Source organism: Natator depressus, chromosome 8 (genome assembly GCF_965152275.1).
Source record: "Natator depressus isolate rNatDep1 chromosome 8, rNatDep2.hap1, whole genome shotgun sequence".
Classification (NCBI taxonomy): domain Eukaryota; kingdom Metazoa; phylum Chordata; order Testudines; family Cheloniidae; genus Natator; species Natator depressus.
This window is the reverse complement of record NC_134241.1, coordinates 96,011,306-96,032,874: the sequence shown is the minus strand read 5'-3', so window position 1 is coordinate 96,032,874 and position 21,569 is coordinate 96,011,306. Positions and strand designations below refer to the sequence as shown.

Sequence of the window (21,569 nt, the reverse complement as noted above, 5' to 3'; positions counted from 1 at the left end):
TGTAACTACACTTTTTCATAATTAAAGCTATGTCCAATTATGTTTCTGAATCTTACTAAGCTGCCTCAACAACATCCTACATCAGTGAGTTCTACAGGTCAAGCGTTGGGGGAGTATTGTTTTTATCTAGTTTAAGTCTGCTGCAGGACTGGAATTTATTTTAACACCAATGTTTGTTCCAGGATCAGAAATTTCTACTAGTCCTAAAAGTATGGGTCATGGTCCATCTACATGTCTGTAACTGTCAGGTCATGTGATAGACTTTAAAAATGACACCATTCTGATTAGCATCTTGTCCTCCTCATTTCTCCTTCCACTAACCATTTTAGCTGCTGCTATCTCTGAATTTACAAGAATCAGAAAATTACACCTGATATCAACTGGAACCTGTAATTCCCAGAAGCATGCAGATGAAGATGAAATCAGTGAATGAAGTCACTGAAGATGAAACCAGAATGTAGAAGTTTTAAAAGGAGAGGCACTCTATCTTACAACCTGTCACTTAAATCAGAGTTTCTATTACTCTAGTTTGTGGAGCAGCTTCTGTCACAATGGAAAAACATATGTTATACTACAAGGATTGATGGTTCCTGATAAGTGTAGGCTCATCAAAAACATTCAGATTTCTACAGGCTTTTTGTTTATTATTAAATAAAGATGTTCAAAACACACCCTGCTCACAAGCCTCTCTGCATCCCTATGGTGCTTCGTATCTTTATTTGATGCGAATACAACTTATGACACCAGAATTGGAGACATCCAGCAGGAGAGAACCAAATCTCAAAATGAACTAGACAAATTTAAGGGAAGGAAAGGGATGAAGAGGGTTGGAAGAAACAAAGAGAGAATCAGTTCTAAGAAATGTAAATTCCTATTTCCCAGGGTGGGGTGGGGTGTGTGAAAGACATACAAAATGGAGAAGGCATAATCAAGAAGCTACACCCACTGCACTATAGCAAGTTCAACACCATCTTGACTCCTTTATCTTACCCCAGTAATGCTATTTCATATAGCCATGAACTGGAGATGATGCAGGGAATGCGTGGAATCAGGACTGGGGGGCAGGGAAGATGTTCACAAGAGGATCTTTGGTCCACAATCTGGAGTCCAAAAACCACTGTCTTAAACCATTGGGAAGCTGGGATTCTCAGCACTCATTTCTAACCCAGATGGTTCAAAAGAGTGACTTTAAAATGGGCGCTGACCCTTCAGTTCACTATGCCCATTTGTTATTAGATAACAGGAGAGGTTTAACAGGCGGCTCCATCTAAAAAACTCTTCTGCTCTTACCTTGTGGAGCTGGGGGCATATCCTGGAGGTCTACTGGCTGTCCACTATCCAGTGCTTCTAAGACCATTGTAAATTTCTAAAACAAACAGAAAAACAAAGCCAAAGAAGACTTATCTTGTGTGTTCAGAAACCATCCATGATCATTTGAAGCAGCCATGTGAACACAGGGATCATTTGCCAGGATTCAGATCCCTAACACAGAAGCTTCGTTTGTGAAAACATACCTTGCCAGTCTTCATATATTCTTTTGCCTTCTCTAGATCTCCTTGCTGTTTGGCTTTCAGAGCTGCTAATTTATATTCTTTCTGTCTTGTAACCAGCAGTGTTCGTGTGCTCATGTTAAGGGAATCTACAGAAGAATGAAATCAAGACTTCTACAGGCACCTGATATCTGCATCCTTTGACATTCACATACATCCAAAGATTCATTATTTCCTTATTGCTTTCACTCACACATCCACATTATGTACAATAGCTTCTTTATCCAGGGGCATCCCCAGAAGTCCTGCCAACCATGGCAATTCCAGCAACAATGACTGAAAACACCACTGTGCAATTCCACAGTGCCTTTCATTAAGATCACAAAGCTCTTTACAAACAGTGAATTTTTCCTCACAGCTCCTCTGCAAGGCAGGGAAGCATTACCATCATTAATTGGCCGAGGAAGTGAGGCAGAGAGACCACAATGAGAGACGTGAACAGACACCTCAGAAGAGGAAGGAACCTTTAGGATGTCTTCACCCTGTGACTATAGCACATCTTTAGAGTGAAATCTGGGAGTCAGGACTCCAAAGTTCTATTCCTGACTGCAACCGACTCAACTGTGTGACCCTGAGCAAGTCATGAACTCTGTGCCTCAGTATCCTATTTGTAAAGCACTTTGATATGCTCAAGTAAAAGGTGCTACAGAAGCGCAATGTATTATTGAGTCATAACCTGGCTGGGAAGATGTGTGCTCCAAGGAAAAGCTGGCATGTTGAAATTACCTACCATCTTGTAATGTGGCACCCATTTCCAGGACAGAAGTAGCTGCAGCATAACCTTGTAAAGAGGCTGGCCCCGGAGACAACTTTATATCATTGACAGGCTGTAGCTCATGGTCTGCAGAGGATTCCACTTTCTCCTTGGGTATTACTTTGGCTGGATCACCTAAATTTTCTGGCACAGCTCCTGTGGCTCGAGGCATATTAGCAGAGCTTCTCCCTGATGCTACAGTGGGTGGCATTTCTTCCTCATTAATCTTTTTGCCCTTCTTCATTGCAGCCAGCATAGTTTCCAGCGTCTAGCAAAAATTGAGGAGTGAAGTCAACAGGTACTGGCATTTCCATCACATACACAGCTTGTGTACAATCACCACAACTCAGCAAACTCATATCCTTATTTACAATAGGACCCACCACGTCATTCTTTATGGAGAGCTACTAGACATCTCTGCCCATTCGTATTTCCTCCTCCTATTTTTTTTGGTCACATGGGAGTCTTAGCCCTGCTGAAAGATGCCTGATTGACACAGCAACAGTTTTTCTCTATAGAGCAAGTAATACAAGCTTCCTCCATTCTACCCTGTCAGTATATCACAACATACATGATGGTAGAGGATCCTACCTCTAGGAATGAGAAGACAGGTCAGTCTCTATGGCCCAATCAATCTTTTGTGGCTCAGACTTCCAAAAGGTGAGCCATTCAGTGCCAACTATGGAACTAAATTTTGTAGTAAGTCTAGGTATATTTTAAACACAGCCTTCAGTGTGGTATCTTAGTGCAAGTGCAGATCTCTGTCCAGCAGATCTGGAATGAGATCACCAAATTAATTTCACATGGCCCAGGCAGCCATCAGATGGTAACAGACAAAACTGGATTTGAACCAGCTTTTGAAAGGTGAAAGGCCCCTGCTCTTATTTCCAAAATCATGAGCTACACAGTCCCTTTGCTAAGTAACAAAGCCCAATTTCAGCTGAGTTCTTTAACCCAACACCAAACATTATCCCCATTATAGGGGCTACTTAACACCTAGGTTAGGCAACAAAGCCAGAAAAGTAACATGGACTTCACAGCAGAACATACATTTATGAGAAAGTTATGTGGAACTGTGTCAAAACAGCCTAATTAAAATCAAAATATATTAGATCTACGATTTCCCTCCTACCCACTAGCCCAGTAACCCTCTCAAAGAAGGAAATTAGGTTGGTTTGGCATGATTTGACAAATCCATGCAGGCTATAACCCTATTATCATTCAGGTGCTTACAACTTGATTGTTTAATAATTTGTTCCCGTATCTTTCCAGATGTTGAAGTCTGGCGGACTGGTCTTTAATTTCCTGGGTCCTCTTTGTTCCCCTGTTTAAAAAAAGATAGGTACTGTGTCTGCCCTTTTCCAGTCCTCTGGGACCTCACCCATCCTCCATGAGTTCTCAAAGTGCTAATGGTTCTGAGATTGCTTCAGATGGCTCCTTAAGTACCCTAGGATGAATTTCATCAGGCCTTGCAGACCTGAATAACTCTAACTTATCTAAATATTTTTTAGCCTGTTTCTTCCCAGTTTTGGCTTGCATTCCTTCTCTTTTGTTGTCACTATTGTGTTGAGAACCCGGTCACCATTAATCTTTTTAGTGAAGACTGAAGCAAAATAGGCATTAAACACCTCAGCCTTCTTGATGCCACCAGTTATGAGCACTCCTTCCCCACTAGATAGAGGGCCTACATTTTCCTTTGTCTTCCTCTTGTGCCTAATGTCATTTATAGAATGTCACCTTATTGCCGTGTATGACACTGTATGGAATATAAGTGACCATTTGTAATATTACTGATAGCAATATTATAAATAGGGTCCTACCAAATTCACGGTCCATTTTGGTCAATTTTACAGTTATAGGATTTTAAAAATCATAAATTTCATGATTTCAGCTATTTAAATCTGAAATTTCACAGTGCTGTAATTGTAGGGGTCCTGATCCAAAAAAGGGTGGTGGTGGTGGTGGGGGGGGGGACGACAAGATTATTGTAAGGTGGGTTGCGGTACTGCTACCCTTACTTCTGCACTGCTGCTGGTGGTAGCGCTGCCTTCAGAGCTGGGCAGCTGGAGAGTGCTGGCTGCTGGACGGGAGCCCAGCTCTGAAGGCAGAGCCACCACCAGCAGCAGCACAGAAGTAAGGATAGCAGGGTATGGTATTGACATGCTTACTTCTGCGCTGCTGCCTGCTGATCTGGGCCCTCAGTCAGCAGCTCCTGCTCTCCGGCCACCCAGTTCTGAAGGCAGCGCAGAAGAAAGGGTGGCAATACCATGACACCCCCTCCCCCAAATAACTTTGCAACCCCCCTGAAATTCCCTTTTGGGTCAGGGCCCCCAATTTGAGAAATGCTGGTCTCCCCCATAAAATCTGTATAGTACACGATAAACACACAAAAGATCAGACTTCACAAGAGACCAGATTTCAGGGTCCATGACGCGTTTTTCATGGCCGTGAATTTGGTAGGGCCCTAATTATAAAATTGCTATAAATCTTACAAAATATGCCATGTATCAGTGGAAAAGTTATGATTTGCTAAATATGACAATCATGTTTATATGTAATGAATCCAACATACCTTGAGGCCTCTTTCGTACCGTCGTGCTTTGCCACTCTCATCTGCCTCCTTTGCATTAGAGATTGCTGCCTTATAGTTAGCGATTCTGTCCTCTATCATCCGCTGCAATTCACTGGAAACAGCAGGAGATGTGATCTCAAAAAAAAGCGGGGGGCGGGGGGGAGGGGGGAGAGAAGAAGGCACATTATTTACTTTCCCAAACTACACATGCTTCACCTTACCACTGAAAAGTAAGTATATCCCTTCTGTACAAAGTAACACACGCACACAGACTGGGCTCAGGAATCAAGACAGCAGGGATGAAATGGAAAATTTCTCAGAAACAGAAGGGCACTTGTACTGCACTAATGTTTCCTGGATCCATCTCTGGGCTTCCTATCAAAGGAGCAATAGAGAGAATTGGGTGGAGTAGTTTAGGAAACTTACAGCCACAGGGTTACTGGAGACTGGGTGGTTAGGACTAAATGAGGGAGAACAGTGATGCCTCTCAGACATCATGTGCCCAGGTGGGCTGGGTGTTATTTTGGGGTGGGAATGTTTGTTTTCTTCACCATGTTAACTTTACACCTTTCCAGGATTCTCACAACTTGGCTTCAATACAAGATCTCCTCTTTCTACCTCCTCTTGTAAGCTGGAAAGTCTGCAGTCTGAGATTTGCCCAGTGAAACAAGCAACAAAAGTAAACACTTACCATTCACTACTTATAAGCACTGTGTTGTCAAATTGACCTGTCAGCTGGCTCCTGATGTAATTATTGCCATTATCTCTACACAGACCTACTCTTGCCCTATTTATTAATGTGCACAATGCACGGAAGTCCTGAAATCTGTATTGTATGACAACAGAAGAAAAGCAACAACTGAACAAAGAACCTGCCTGGATAGACAAATTCAATAGAGAAACAGATTCTGAAATTCTACATAACTCAGCACCACTGACAGCCTGCTTAGGAGAGGCCTCAGGATTAAAACAGCAACAGTTACTGCAGGTTAGGATTCAGATACACTGATAAAAGGTTCGGCGTGGGGCAGAGGGGCAAAAAACATTGGGATGGTAGATAGTTGGGATGCTGGAGATCAGGACTGAGGTTTCTGTGCGTGGTGTACTGTAGAGCCCTGCAACCTGAACTGCACCCAACGGACCCAGCTATGGAGTATCAGGTCCAGGTAGGGTGGGAAAACAAACAGAACCTCTTGGTGTGGAACAGGCACAGGGCTAGCAGTCACCATCTCGCTGCTTATTTGATTATAGGATATTACAGGCCATGTGAGGGAGACAGTATGGTCTAGTGGATAGAGCTCTCAACTGAGACTCAGGAGATCTGGATGCCATTCCCAGCGCTGCCCCGGCCTGCTGGGTGATATTGGGCAAGTCATTTCCCCTCTCTGTGCCATCTGTAAAATGATAATCATACTGACCTCCATTGTAAAGCACTTTGAGATCTACTAATGAAGAGCACTATCCTTGCAACAAAGCCCGTTGCCACTGTGCCCACATATCTGTTCAGGGGACACCATCATAGGGCCTAACCACATCAGCCACACTATCAGAGGCTCATTCACCTGCACATCTACCAATGTGATATATGCCATCATGTGCCAGCAATGCCCCTCTGCCATGTACATTGGCCAAACTGGACAGTCTCTACGTAAAAGAATAAATGGACACAAATCAGATGTCAAGAATTATAACATTCATAAACCAGTCGGAGAACACTTCAATCTCTCTGGACACTCGATTTCTGATCTCAAAGTGACTATCCTTCAACAAAAAACTTTGAAAACAGACTCCAGTGAGAGACTGCTGAATTGGAATTAATTTGCAAATTGGATACAACTAACTTAGGCTTGAATAGAGACTGGGAGTGGTTGAGTCATTATACTAAGTGAAACTATTTCCCCTTGTTTATTCCCCCCCCCTCTCCCCCCACTGTTCCTCAGACGTTCTTGTTAACTCCTGGAAATGTGCTGGAAATGGCCCACCTTGATTATCACTTCAAAAGGTTTTCTCTCCCCCCACCCCACTCTCCTGCTCGTAATAGCTCATCTTAAGTGATCACTCTCACAGAATCATAGAATATCAGGGTTAGAAGGGACCTCAGGAGGTCATCTAGTCCAACCCCCTGCTCAAAGCAGGACCAATCCCCAATTAAATCATCCCAGCCTGGGCTTTCTCAAGCCTGACCTTAAAAACTTCTAAGGACGGAGATTCTACCACCTCCCTAGGTAACGCATTCCAGTGTTTCACCACCCTCCTAGTGAAAAAGTTTTTCCTAATATCCAACCTAAACCTCCCCCACTGCAACTTGAGACCATTACTCCTTGTCCTGTCATCTTCTACCACTGAGAATAGTCTAGAACCATCCTCTTTGGAACCACCTTTCAGGTAGTTGAAAGCAGCTATCAAATCTCCCCTCATTCTTCTCTTCTGCAGACTAAACAATCCCAGTTCCCTCAGCCTCTCCTCATAAGTCATGTGTTCCAGTCCCCTAATCATTTTTGTTGCCCTTCGCTGGACTCTCTCCAATTTTTCCACATCCTTCTTGTAGAGTGGGGCCCAAAACTGGACACACTACTCCAGATGAGGCCTCACCAATGTCGAATAGAGGGGAATGATCACGTCCCTCGATCTGCTGGCTATGCCCCTACTTATACATCCCAAAATGCCACTGGCCTTCTTACAATGTATATTTCACCTTACAATGTATATTTTTTCATGGTCTGTGTGTATATATAAAATCTCCTCACTATACTTCCCACTTTATGCATCCAATGAAGTGAGCTGTAGCTCACAAAAGCTTATGCTCAAATAAATTGGTTAGTCTCTAAGGTGCCACAAGTCCTCCTTTTCTTTTTGCGAATACAGACTAACACGGCTGTTACTCTGAAACCTATATAAGAACTAGGTATTACTACTATTATGTGTAGTGTAGCATAGCAGAACTGCTTGGAGTTTCAAGACTCATAACAAGAATGCTACAAAGGGGATTAAGGAGCAATAGCAGAGCTGTAAGCTGTACAAAGGAAGTCTGCACACATCACCCTAAGAACAATGCAAGATGAAATCTAACTATATCAATATAGTGTCAGCTCCCACCAGGAAACATACAGATGTACAAAATAAGACAGAATATAAAGTGAGCTTGTCATCTTATAAATTGCATAATGAGAATGAATCAGTGGAACTCCAAGTCAACCACACATCTCTTTCTTACCTCTGCCTGCATTTCAGGTTGCTGCTGTATTACTGGTGGAGCTGCTGGAACCTCCATCGCTACCGTTTCATTCTCACCACTTCCTGTTTCGTCTTGCTTGCCCAGAACCTCCTGCAACTCTGCCTACAGCAAGAATCAGTGAGGTGGTTACTGTAAAGCATGCTCTGCTTTCGGCACCACGTGAACAGATATTGCAGGAACTAAAGCACCTCCCCACTGCCAGAGTGAAAAGAATGATTCAGGTCCTGAAGCCTTTTACCCAAGGCAATGTTTCAGTGTAGCTTATCTACCAATTTGTGTCAAGGGTAACACACCTCCATGGGACACTGACAAGTGATAATCAACAGGGGTGAGAAAGCTGGTCTAGAGAAAGCATGTACCTCCTGGCTCCAGAACCCAGAGTTAAACCTCAAACAGTCTTTGATGTCCCTGAACTTCTCCTGCCTTACCTAATTTCAATTTGTTTTGCAGCTGCCTCCACATACTCTGGTTCTGGCCATGAGTGGAAATGCTCAGGCACAATATGAAGGCAATTCCTGGGGAAGCTCACAGTCCAACATACAGTGCTACGGTCTCTTACACAACCCTTTTGTTGGGTAGTTCTCTGTTTGAGGACTGAAGAACATGCAGTAGCTAAGAGAAGGATCTTTTTTCGGCAGTTGTCTAAATCCCATCTTCAAACCTCCAAATAGTCACCCTTCACTAATGACCGTAATAAGTGTAGTTTCGTGCCCCCTCCATACAATCCAGTCACACACAACACAAAAATCATTTTAACTCAATGATACGGTTATTAGGCCCTGGCCACACTCAGAGCAAAAGTGTCCTAGCCATAACTAAGTAGAATGATTGCTAAAAGGCTGTGGACTGTGATTTTCCTCTCCCCCCCACCTCCTCCAAGAACCATATTCACACACACACACTTGTAGTCAGGTACTGGTCTCATCTTGGTATGGACAGGGTCCGACCATTCAAAAATGTTTAAATCAGCTGTAAGTTTTCCATGTCTTAATTTCCCTTTAAAAAGTTGAGAGGCTTTGTTGCTCACAGAACTTACTCCATGATAGTCTGAATTCCACTGGCAGAAAGTACATACCAAAAGGTCCGTATCCTCCTCCAAACCTTCATCCTCCTCCTTCTCTTCCTCTTCATTCAGGTCCTTCATGCACTCCGCAGCCATCTTTTCAATATGATCCATGGGCAGAGGGGCTGGAGAAGGCAACCAAGAAGAGACAAGCCAAGAGGATCTAGCATACTGTTGGATGGTGCAAACCTAAATTATGAGTATACTGTTTGGAAACTAACTGTGAGTTCACTTGTCACTTCTCCCTTTCAACTACAGGCTGTTTTTGTTTCTAGTCAGCAAGACAGTAAAGCTGGTGAAGTAATTCCCAGGCCTTTTTTGGCTGAAGCCCTACCACTTGCAATTGATCAGTGCCTTCTGCTCCACCTCCTTTGTCCTGTCACTCCACCTCCTGGTACATTTTCTGTCTATTACTTTGTTTTCCTCTCTCTGTTCTATGCTTCTTCCTTTTTTCCCTTTCTGTGTATTTCCCTGGTTTTGATTTATTTTGTCGTCTCTGCTCTCTTCCTCTGGTCCACCCACCTCTGCTCCACTTGACCACATGTTCTCCCTCCTCTGTTGCATTTTCACTACACTGTGTTGCAGATTGTCTGAAGGAAAATGTGCTGTTTAGTGCCACCTATAGAAATATGTGGGTGAGGGGGATGAGGGAGAGAACATGCAGTCTAAAGCTCCCCACAGCAGATCAGGAGTTCAGGCATACAACTTGATAATTCTGTAGCTTTGACAACTGGCAGGAATTTCAGTTACACATGAGAGAGCTTTTCTTTTTCTTTTAAGAGTAAACTGAATCATGGAGACTATTATTGTCAACAGTACTTATGGTCAAAAGGAATTTTATTTCTAGAAAATTTAGTCTTCCTCCACAAGAACAAGGGGTCTGTGTACCCTGAAATGTGCCTCTACTCTACTTCCCTTGTTATATCTAGTGCATTTTTCTTGCCCAGTTGTGTTTAATAACATTCTCCAGAGGATAGCGAACATGCAGATTTCCACAGGGATAGGCAGAAGTTTGTATGCTAGAAATTGCAACCTGACCAGATTCTCTCCGTGCTCCATAAAACACATGCTCACCCTCTGTGCTCTCATTTGCACTACAGAAACAGATTCAAACTATTCATTTTCCTTGTCCCCTTGTCAAATAACGGCCTCTGCAACCCAGAGTCAGTAGGAAGTAAAAGAGAGGCAAGGTGGGTGAGGTAATATCTTTTATTGGACCAATTTCTATTGGTGAAAGACACATGCTTTCACCACAGAAGTTGGTCCAATAAAAAAAGATATAATCTCACCCACCTTGTCTTTCTAGTATCCTGGGACCAGCATGGCTAAAACAACACTGCAAACGGAGGTAAAAATACATTTTAAAACTTTTCCTAAGCATTTACAATATTGGAAACAGCCAGATTTACAACTATGAAGGAGCAAGGTATAAAATATTCAGGTAAGACAACTTGAGATGCCTGGATCCTACCTCACGCTTGTTATACCCTGGTGTAACTCCATTTACTCCTGACTTACACCCACATGGGACATAGCAGAATCAAGCCTTACATAAGAATATGAGTTGCTTAGAGCAACTTGTAACTTAAAACAAATGAAACTAGCTGCTGCCACTTGAACGTGCACCCTTAACTGTACTTATTAAGCCACAGGTTTCAGAAGCTATGCCTCCAGTGAGGGGTTGACTTAACCGAGCTTGAGTGAGAGCAGCCACACCGAGAAATAATGCGTGAGCTGCACAGTAATTGTTTTAGTAGTTGACATGTTGTGCTAACTGGAGTTGTGTTCCATATTTCTTGATGGGCCAGCCAACTTGAGTTAAAAGCATCACCACACTCCAGTTAAGGGTTTTTGTACATGGATGGGACTTGAGTTAGGTGTAACACTGGTATTATAACTCAAGTTAACTCTGCAGTGAAGACAAACTCTTAGTAGCCTTCATGCAACATGATCCCCTCTCGGCTCATGATGCACAAAGTATCCATACCATAGATCCTCAACATTACACTTCCTAATACATTCACCTTCAGACATTTCTCTATTTAAATTTTCTTCCAAATCCTGAAATATTTTTTACTATTTGTATTGCAGTAGAACCTAATGGCCCCAACTGAGATCAGGGCCTCATTGTGCTAGGTGCTGTTCATAAACAAAGCAAGAAACAATCACTACAGAGAGTTTACTGAGTAAATAGACCAGAGACAAAGTGTGGGGAAAAGAAATAAATTCAATTTTATAGGTGAAGAACTGAGTCACAGAGAGTTTTAGGCCCAATCATGCAAAAAGAACCACATAGGTGACCCCTGCACACAGGTGTAAAACATTTAAATCAATGGGTCTATGAGCAATTTCAGGGGTCCACTTGGGACCTCAGTGACTAGGCCAAGATCACCAGAATTCCCTGGCAGAGTGTGGAACTGAACCTAAATCTCGAGTCCTAGTTCACTTCTTTACTCAAAAAATCATCTGTCTTCTCTGTTTAAACTGTGCACATATCAATCAATTCCAGGCAGCTCTCATCTGCAGAGGACAGATAAAACCACCAGAGTCCAGCAGGAGAACTGAAAAAATAATAATTCACTACTAACCCAATACCAGATACACAATGAGCAACACAAACCTTTTGCTTGCTACCAAAGCGAAAAGTGTGGACAACATCTCAGAACGGTAAACAGATTCTGTTTGTTTCTTTAAGATTGACAAAGAATCTTTGCCACCAGACAGGCTTTCCCCTTCAGCTTCGTAGCACTAACAAATGGCCCCATAATTCATAGCATACAAAATAAGTGCTGCAAACCAAAACACGCTGCCATTGGGGAAGGCTTCCCCTCTTCAATCCATAGGAGTGCCACAAGCCAAGCTGAATATTGGAATTTAGATCTGTCACACCAGTCAGAGAATGTTGCCCCTTATTCCCCCTCTGCCTACCCAAGATGCTACTGGTCTGATCATCTTCCTCTCTTATTGTCTGAGCAAGTTCTCTTCTTATCTCCTCACTGGCCACTGGTCCCCTCCTCTTCTACTTCTGTTTAAGCTTCCAATTCTAATCCTCTTGTTGAAAACTCTACCCAACTCCTCCCCTACTTAACCCTCTGATCTCACCTCCACCTATGCTCATTCTGCCTTCTGTCCAACCATCTCTCCTAATTGCTCCATTTTGTATTCTATGTTCATTCCCAAATATGTGCCTTCTTCCCCACCACCGCCTACACCTTGTTTAAACTAGTCTTATTCTTCCTCCTGCACAGACATGGGTCAGATTCTGCCCTTGGTTATACAAGTGAAAATAACAGTAGGATTTCACCTATAGCCTTAATTCCAGAAAAACAGGGATGCAATGCTCAAGCAATGCCACTGCTGACAAATGTGCTGCTCACACCTGAGGAAAACATTTGATACCTTCAGTGGGCATAACGAATACTGACTCATAAAACCTTACAGAGATGTTGAGGATTAACCTTCATTCTACAGATGGGGAAAAGTGAAAAAAAAAAAGTTAAGTGACTTCATGAGCTCCAAAGAAAGAGTCTGTGTCAGAGATGGAAGTAGAACTCAGAAGTTCCTGGTTCCCAGACTTATGCTCAAACAATCAGACCTTACCTATACGTTATACAGGCAATAGTGACAAAAAGATAAAAATTAAAACCCAGTGTGGCTGAAAGTACCCACAGGAAACTCAGAGAGAGAAACAGTGGATTTGATGACACAAAGGGCATTTATCTCCTCATACACAGATCTAGAACACATTCCCTTAGTCTCAGGGTATTATCAGGATTACTGATGAAGACCTTTATTTAATGCTTTCTAAAAGTCATTAGTTATAAGAGCTAGAAAGGAGAAGTCAGTTATAGGATTCTTTAATTCAATCAACAGGATTTTTTATTTGATGGCCAGTTTTTAAAAAAATATACAATTAAAAGAAAGATTTAAAAAGGGAACAGGCTGAAGAAACAGCTGCATCAGCTTATTTCAAATACTTTAAAATCTTCTGCATTCATTACTCTTAAAGGGTAACTATTACCTTGAAATCTAGTCAGTATCAATATGAATTAAATTTAGTTTCAGGTACTACACACTTGCCTCTGAGTCTTCCTACCAATTACTATTGTGATTTTACAATCACATTTTCCTGTGTATTTATAAATTTTCCTCTCCTTTGTTGTTATGTGAAAGTACCGCACAAACAGCATAGGAAAATGACAGTACAAGAAACAATTAAACGGATTATACGCAAATGCTGTCAAATACACCAAGTAAACAAACTCTCAGGTTTCCAGACTTCATTTAAGGTCAGAAAGGCCCATTTTAATAATCTAGTCTAACCTCCTGCATAACACATTGCAAAGAATTTTACCCAGTAATTCCTACATCATGTCAATAACTTCTCGCTGAGCTACAGCATATTTTCTAGAAAGAACCCAGTCTTGATGTAAAGATTGCAAGTGATCGACAGTCCACCACACCTCTTGGTAATTATCCTGTTCCCTCACTGTTAAAAAAAACTGCACCTTATTTCCAGTCTCAGTTTGTATAGCTTCAACTTCCAGCCACTTGATCTTGGTATGCCTTTGTATGCTAAATTAAAGAGCCCTCTACTCTCAAAAATCTTCTCTCTATGTAAGTGAAACACCCTATGCCCCATGTTCACCATTTTTATATGATTATGATATATTCTGTATAAGGTATGCCTTGTGAGGTATCATTTGAAAACTCAATCTGCTGATTATTATTTTCTGGTTGAAATGTGTGTAACACTGCATGTAAAATTATGAGATTTTGCTATATAATTGTTACTGAAATATGTTGTACTTCTGGGTAACACCCACAAACCAATTTCTCAGAGACAAAGAAACATCAGCATGCCAGCAAGGTGCTAAAGGACCATTACCTGCTTAACTGGCTATTCACCAGCAGGGGAGAAGGTATAAACAAGAAATTTACTTTTCATCCCAGAGACCGTTGGAATCCCAGGTATACAGGGATCTGTTTGTCTATACACTGCCATGGGGTAATCCTCAGAGAGGAGGAGGATATAAAAATAAGGAGACAGTGACCTCCACATCACGCCTCTCTTCCTCTCACCTCTCTGCCCATGGCATCAACAAATAATCTGAAGAATGCTGAACTGGCGCAAGGGTCCCTAGCTGAAAGGAAATCCTACATGTGTATTCTTACAATGTATGGTGAGAGAGACATTTTGCTTTTACGTTCATTTAGGTATTAGCTTGTGGTTTTATCTTTTTATTTCTTTTGTAATCAATTCTGCTTTTATGCCATATCACTTCAAATCTATCTTTTTCCAGTTAATAAACTTGTTTTACTGTTTTATCTAAACCTGCATGCTTGGATTGAAGTGTTTGGGAATCTCTACTTAGGATGACAAGGTTGTTGCATAATCATTACCCAGTGTTGGAATGATGTACTTACTGTGAGGTTACACTGTCCAGAAAAATACTGAGCAGTGCAAGACACACATTTCTGGGGAACAAAGCTGGGGCTAAGACTGTGAGGGTGTGGCCCTGTATGTAATTCATGGATGGCTGGGAGAGCATTCATGTATTCAGCTGGGAGTGATTTTACATACTAAAGGCTGTGTGAGCAGGTCAGGAGTGGCTCTTCTGACTGCAAAGCAGTGTAAAAGGCACCCCAGGCTAGAGAACTAAGGGGACACAGCTGTTCAACAGTCCAGATTGTACCCTGGGGAATGTCACAGAAGGTATTTAAATACCATGATCAAGTCACCTCTTAATATACTCTTTGAGCATCTCAGGGGCGTGCCCAGGAATTTAAATTTAAATACTTTTGGAGGGGCAGGTTAAACACACACAAATGAAAGGTTCGTGTGACCCTACCTCCCATTTCTTGGGACACCTCTGGCAGGGACACCCTGAAGCAAGGAGGAAGCAGCTCTCTCTGCAGCAGTACTCTCTGTGTTCCTGCAGCCTGGGCAGGGAGGAAGCAGCAGGGCAGCTGGCTGCAGGGTCCTCCCCCAACCCCTACAGCTGCAGCCTGCTGGTTCTCTTTCCCTGCTTCTGGAGTCCCAGTGCTGCTGCCTGCTTTACAGACGCCTGCTGAGGTGAGTCAGGGGCTGAAGGCAGAGGCAACATGTGGGACTCCAACAGCAGGGAAGGAGAAGCAGCAGGCTGTAGCTGTAAGGATAGGGAGAGGAGGAGCTCAGCCGGCAGCCAAACCCCCTGCTGCTTCCTCCCTCTCTGGGCTGCAGGAATACATGCAGATTTTTGTGGGGGCCAGTGCCCCTGCTTCCTCCCCTTGTGCACACCCCGACTACACTTTAAATCCTTCACTGTAAAGCAGACAATACAGAAAAATATTTCTCTAATCTCTGATTTCAGAGTAACAGCCGTGTTAGTCTGTATTCGCAAAAAGAAAAGGAGGACTTGTGGCACCTTAGAGACTAACCAATTTATTTGAGCATGAGCTTTCGTGAGCTACAGCTCAGTGAGCTGTAGCTCACGAAAGCTCATGCTCAAATAAATTGGTTAGTCTCTAAGGTGCCACAAGTCCTCCTTTTCTTTTTTCTAATCTCTGAGTTACATAGTAATCTTAGGTGTTACAAGTAACAACCGTAGGGGGAAAAAAATCCAGAAGGAAGTATGATTTGTAAAATCATGTCCCTTTTATTTACATAAATAACACAGCTCTTCAGGCAGCAAGAACCAGGAGCAATGACTTACTTTTCCGTTTGGGGTTTGACTTCCCTTCTGTCACCTTCTCTCCTGTGATAGCAGCAAGCTCCGCTTCTAGATCCTCATCACCACCACCATCCTCTATATCCAGCAACATTGCTTCAGGATTGAAATCTACAAAGAGCCCCAGCTGGAACCAAAGGAAAATATTCTAGTAAGAACAGAGAAGTCACTCAATCACATCATATCACCTGGGTTATTTAAACATCTCAGTGCATTCTGAATTCAAAGATAACATGGGTTCTGGCTAGGAGTTTTTAACCACAATCCCCTGTAATTTTGGCTAGCTATATAACACAGACAAGATATACACATAACTGAAACCAGATACACCTCTTTTGAGAAGCAGAGAATAAATCCCCTCTCAGACCTTGTCAAGGTTCCTTCCCCACTCTCAACTCTAGGGTACAGATGTGGGGACCTGCATGAAAGACCCCCTAAGCTTATTCTTACCAGCTTAGGTTAAAAACTTCCCCAAGGTACAAACTTTCCTTGTCCTTGAACCGTATGCTGCCACCACCAAGTGTTTTAAACAAAGAACAGGGAAAGAGCCCACTTAGAGACGTCTTGTTCCCAAAATATCCCCCCAAGCCCTACACCCCCTTTCCCGGAGAAGGCTTGATAAGAATCCTCACCAAATTGTACAGGTGAACACAGACCCAAACCCTTGGATCTTAAGAACAATGAAAAAGCAATCAGGTTCTTAAAAGAAGAATTTTAATTAAAGAAAAGGTAAAAGAATCACCTCTGTAAAATCAGGATGGTAAATACCTTACAGGGTAATCAGATTCCAAATATAGAGAATCCCTCTAGGCCAAACTTAAATTACAAAAAGATACAAAAACAGGAATATACATTCCATCCAACACAGCTTATTTTACCAGCCATAAAACAAAAGGAAATCTAACGCATTTCTAGCTAGATTACTTACTAACTTTACAGGAGTTGTAAGTCTGCATTCCTGATCTGTTCCTGGCAAAAGCATCCCAGACAGACAGACCAACCCTTTGTCCCCCCCCTCCAGATTTGAAAGTATCTTGTCCTCTCATTGGTCATTTTGGGTCAGGTGCCAGCTAGGTTACCTTAGCTTCTTAACCCTTTACAGGTGAAAGGGTTTTGCCTCTGGCCAGGAGGGATTTTATAGCACTGTATACAGAAAGGTGTTTACCGTTCCCTTTATATTTACGACAGGCCTGCACTTAATCAACCTGAATCCTTATAAATAGGTCTAACTGGTATTTGAAATAACAAGGTAAAAGAAATTTTCTGCTTAGCAAGTCTTAACAGAAGCTACGAAATATATTTGATTATTCCTCCTCATATTACCCAGGTATTCTAAACTTGGGCACAGCTAAGATTTCATCTTGAACTTTCATACATATCCACACATTTCACCTCAAAAGGTCCCATATCACTTTGTAAACTATATACAAAAAGGAATCATTTCATCCACTGACGTGCAGCCACCTCTGGTGTAGAATCAGCAACAGTTTAACACTGTACTGCACCAATACACAGCTGCTTAGAACAGGAAGCAAATACTATTATAGGCAACGGAAACTACAGGTTGAATTGAGTAGGAAGAATATTATATAAATTAGCATTTGACTAAAACACTGTGGTAAACTCCCCTACTGTTGCAAAAAGTGCCAAAGGACTTTAACAAACAAGGGTGAGGACTTCTGTTTTCTCCATCTAAAAGATGGAACCTTCATAAGTACAGTAATCCAGGACACTGCAACACTTGTCCAGTACTGACTCCGAAATGTCAACCACTGAAATACCAAATGTTTCCCATCATAGTTTTGTCCCACAGAACTTAGAAGAGTTGACGAGTCACAGCCCAAAATGATAAGGACAAAAAAAGGTTTACTGTTGCTTAGCTTTTACCTAAAACTACATAAAGAAATTCTACTGTAAGCAAAAATAATGCTGCACAATCCAAAGTGCAGCCTTCTTGAAGAATGTATCATTATATGTGATGCATAAACAATGAAGCGTATCATTTGTTTCTATGACTTTTATAGATACAGAAAAATGTATTACTTTGATAAGGTGAAAGAGGTAATATCTTTTATTCAACCAAGAAGACAATCATAGGCCTCGTATATATGTTAGGTCGAGATAAGCAGTCTTGTGTTGACTTATTAGCACATGTTTACATGTGTAAACATGTGTTTAAAGTGTCCTGTTATGCCGACATAGTAACCCCAGTTCTTTGAGTGGTGTTAAACCAAAGTCGATGCAAGTTAAGCCGACAGTCAAAAACTGGCATAATTACATCACTTGTGCATGTTCACACAATGCTCCTTCTGTCGGCAGAGCGTGTCCACTATTGATGCTGTAGCATCGAAAGTGAGAGCAGTGCACTGTGGGCCCGCCAACCACTAGTTGTGGGAAGGCGGAGTGGATCATAGTGCATCATGAATGCGGGCTCAACATCCCATGATGCAGTTTTTTCTGTCCCAGCATTCCATGGGCTTCCAACTACATTTTGCAGCATTTTTCAACAGCCCCTGTTTACTGTGCACATACTATCCCTGTTTGAAAGGATGGATCTTCCACTGCTTTCTACAGTTGTGGTCACTGTTATGAACACATTGCAGCTGGTCATGTAGAATATCATGAGCACCCAATCTGAACAGGAATCTCAGAGTTGTCTGACCTGCTGTGTACCATGGAAAGAAACAATACCAGATTACTTTTGGTATTCGTGAAGCAACGGAACACAGTGGACCATCACTTTTGGGTGCAGGAAACAAGCACTAAGTGGTGGGATCACATCTTTATGCAGGTCTCGGATGACAAGCAGTGACAGCAGAACTTCTGGAGGCAGACGCCACCTTCCTGGAACTGTGTGCGGAGCTCGACCCAGCAATGCGGTGCAAGGACACCAAAATGAGAGCTGCCCTCTCGGTGGAGAAGAGCGTGGCAATCACTGTGTGGAAGTCAGTGACTCCAGACTGCTACCAGTTAGTCACAAATCAGTATGGAGTCAGGAAGTTCACCGTTGGGGCTGCATTAACATAAGTGTACAAGGCCCTTAATCGCCTTCTGCTACAAAGGACTGTGACTCTTGGCAATGTGCGTGAAATATTGGATGGCTTTGCAGCAATGGGATTCCCTAACTGTGGAGGGGCAATAGATGGAACACATACTCCCATTTTGGCACCGGACCACCTTGCAATGGAGTACATCAATAGAAAGGGGTATTTCTCTATGGTACTGAAGGTCTTCCACTGACATGAACGCGGGGTGGTCCGGGAAGTGCATGATGCATGTATTTTCAGGAACACTGGTCTGTACAAAAAGCTGCAAGCAGAGACTTTCTTTCCAGACTAGAAGATTCCAGTGGAGGATGTTGAAATGCCCATAGTGATCCTGGGAGACCCAGCACGCCCCTTATTCCCTTGGCTCATGAAGCCTTGCACAGGAAACTTGGATAGCAGCAAGGTGTATCCATGGGGCTCTTGGCAGCGGAGGTGAATTTGTCGCCAATGATAGCGTCCAGCTCCTTATAGAAGTGGTAGGTCTTTGGCACGACACCAGAGCAACAGTTGGCCTCCCTTGCCTTCTGGTATGCCTGCCTCAGCTCCTTTATGTTTTCACGGCACTGATGTGTGTCCCTTATCCAACAAGCCACGAGAAATCTGATTGTAGGTATCAAAGTTCCTACAGCTGGAGCAGAGCTGGAACTGCACAGCCTCCTCTCCCCATAGTGCCAGCAGATCCAACAGCTCAGGTGTGCTCCAAGTGAGAGAGCACTTGCTGCGTGGAGGTGCCATGGTCAGCTGGGAGGATGCGATGTGAGCTCTCCATGCAGAGCAAACAGGAAGTGGAATTTCAAAAATTCCTGGACCTTCAAAGAGGGAGGAGCAGATGCCTGTGTACTTGGGTGCAGGGCAGCGGAGTTCAAACCGCTGACCAGAGCATTCAGAATTGGCATTATTGTGGGACACCTCCTGGAGGCCATTGACAGTGTCATAACAAAGCGTGGTGTCTACAATGATATTTTGTCAATGTAACTTTTCCGCAAAAACCTCTCGTCAAGGTGGTTTTATTTTGTTGGCAAAGCAGGAGAGTTTTGTCGGCAGAAGGAGTACTGCAGTGCGTACACCTCCACTATTTTGTCGACAAAACTGTGTAGTGCAGACAAGGCGCTAGAGCAGAGGTTCTCAAACTGTGGTACACAGACCACTGGCTCCATTCAGGTGGTCCATGTAGTTCCCTCTAAGGTGCGCGCCTGGGTGGCCGCACGAGAGAATGAAGGGCCACACATCTAATTAGTGTGGGTGCCTGGACCCTGGAGAAGATGCACATGTAAGATGAGGTGGTGGCCTTGGGGGGAATGGGGTAGGTGGAAGGGGGCAGTGGGATGAGAAGAGGGGGTGGGGGCAATTTGGGACGTGCAGGGCTGCGATGGCCAGAGAAAGAAGTGACCTTCCCCAGCTCCAGGGCTGCGGCTGCAGTGGTGGGGAGAGATCCCCCTCTTTCCCAGCCCCAGCTTGGGAGCTGCCATTGCAGGGGAGAGAGGGTACATCTATCGCATTAGAAAGGTCAGACTACTGATATTAAAATATGAGTTGTGTGCTTTTATTTGTAGAACAAAAAAAAGTTAATTATTATTAAGGTTTTTTTTTATATAGTGCTTTTATCCAACGCGCTTTACGATAGTTAGCTAATGGTACAAACAACATTCGGAAAGATCATTAAGTGGTCTGCCGAGACCCTCAGCAATTTTCAAGTGGTCCGCGAAAAAGAAAGTTTGAGAACCACTGCCCTAGAGGATGAAGCACAAGATTGAATGCCCATATTTACTAATCCTGTCTCTGCCTCTGATTCACTGCATGTTGCTGGAAAAGTAATCATACCTCTCAATGCCTCAGTTTCTCCCCTTCCCCCCATACCATTCCCACCACCTGTAAAATGGGGATAATGCTGCTTCCCACCGCTCAAGGAAGCGGGAGGAGATTAGCAAATGTTTATACAGTGCTTTGAAGATGCAAAGCGCTATATAATATTATGTACCTTTTACAAATGGGTAAACTGAGGCCAAAGTATATGTGATTTGCCCACCGTCCCACAGCAAGTTAGTTGTGAAGCCAGCAACAGAATCTAGGGGTATATCTACACAGCAATTAAACACCCGCTGCTAGCCCAGGTCAGCTGACTGGGGCTCAGGGCTGTAAAACTGTGGTGTACACATTCAGGCATGGGCTGGAGCCCGAGCTCTAGGACCCTGTGAGGGGGGAGGTTCCCTGAGCCCAAATGTCTACACCACAATTTTACAGCCATTAGCTGCCCATTTACTGCCCATTAGCTGACACAAGCCAGTCACAGGGTGTTTAATTGCTGTGTACACACACCCTAGGAGTTCTGGCTCCAACTTCCTTGTTGTGTGCAGTAAACCACACTTCTGTTGAAGTCAATGAATATCAAACAAGTGCTTTAAATAGGAAGGAAGGAAAAGAGGGGAGACAAGGACAAGACTGAACCAGGAAGAAATGCAGCAAGCACACTGTAAAGCACAAATGAGCTCTACAGAACATGCTCATTTATAGCTGGAAAAGACACTGGAGAAGATATTGTAGGAAACAATCTTACATTTGCCACGATATGAACTGGATGATTTAAATATGCTTTTCCTATTTTTGATCCTATAGGACTGATCAGGTCCTTTGATTTACT

The 21,569-nt window shown here is 43.1% G+C and overlaps 1 protein-coding gene across 5 annotated transcripts in view; it reads right to left on the bottom strand.

The window, feature by feature from the left end:
• CC2D1B (coiled-coil and C2 domain containing 1B) overlaps nucleotides 1–21,569 on the bottom strand; it is a 67,755-nt gene that overhangs the window by 43,720 nt on the left and 2,466 nt on the right. For all 5 annotated transcript variants that reach the window (XR_012640605.1, XR_012640606.1, XM_074961736.1 and 2 more), the window contains exons 3-9: nucleotides 15,870–16,011; nucleotides 9,187–9,299; nucleotides 8,091–8,213; nucleotides 4,877–5,011; nucleotides 2,281–2,572; nucleotides 1,515–1,639; nucleotides 1,291–1,366 (exon numbers count right to left, since the gene is read on the bottom strand). Coding sequence is in view for 3 of the 5 variants with exons in the window: in XM_074961736.1 (XP_074817837.1) it covers nucleotides 1,291–1,366; nucleotides 1,515–1,639; nucleotides 2,281–2,572; nucleotides 4,877–5,011; nucleotides 8,091–8,213; nucleotides 9,187–9,299; nucleotides 15,870–16,011 (1,006 nt within the window). In the remaining 2 variants the exon portion in view is untranslated. The remainder of the gene's footprint in view (nucleotides 1–1,290; nucleotides 1,367–1,514; nucleotides 1,640–2,280; nucleotides 2,573–4,876; nucleotides 5,012–8,090; nucleotides 8,214–9,186; nucleotides 9,300–15,869; nucleotides 16,012–21,569) is intronic.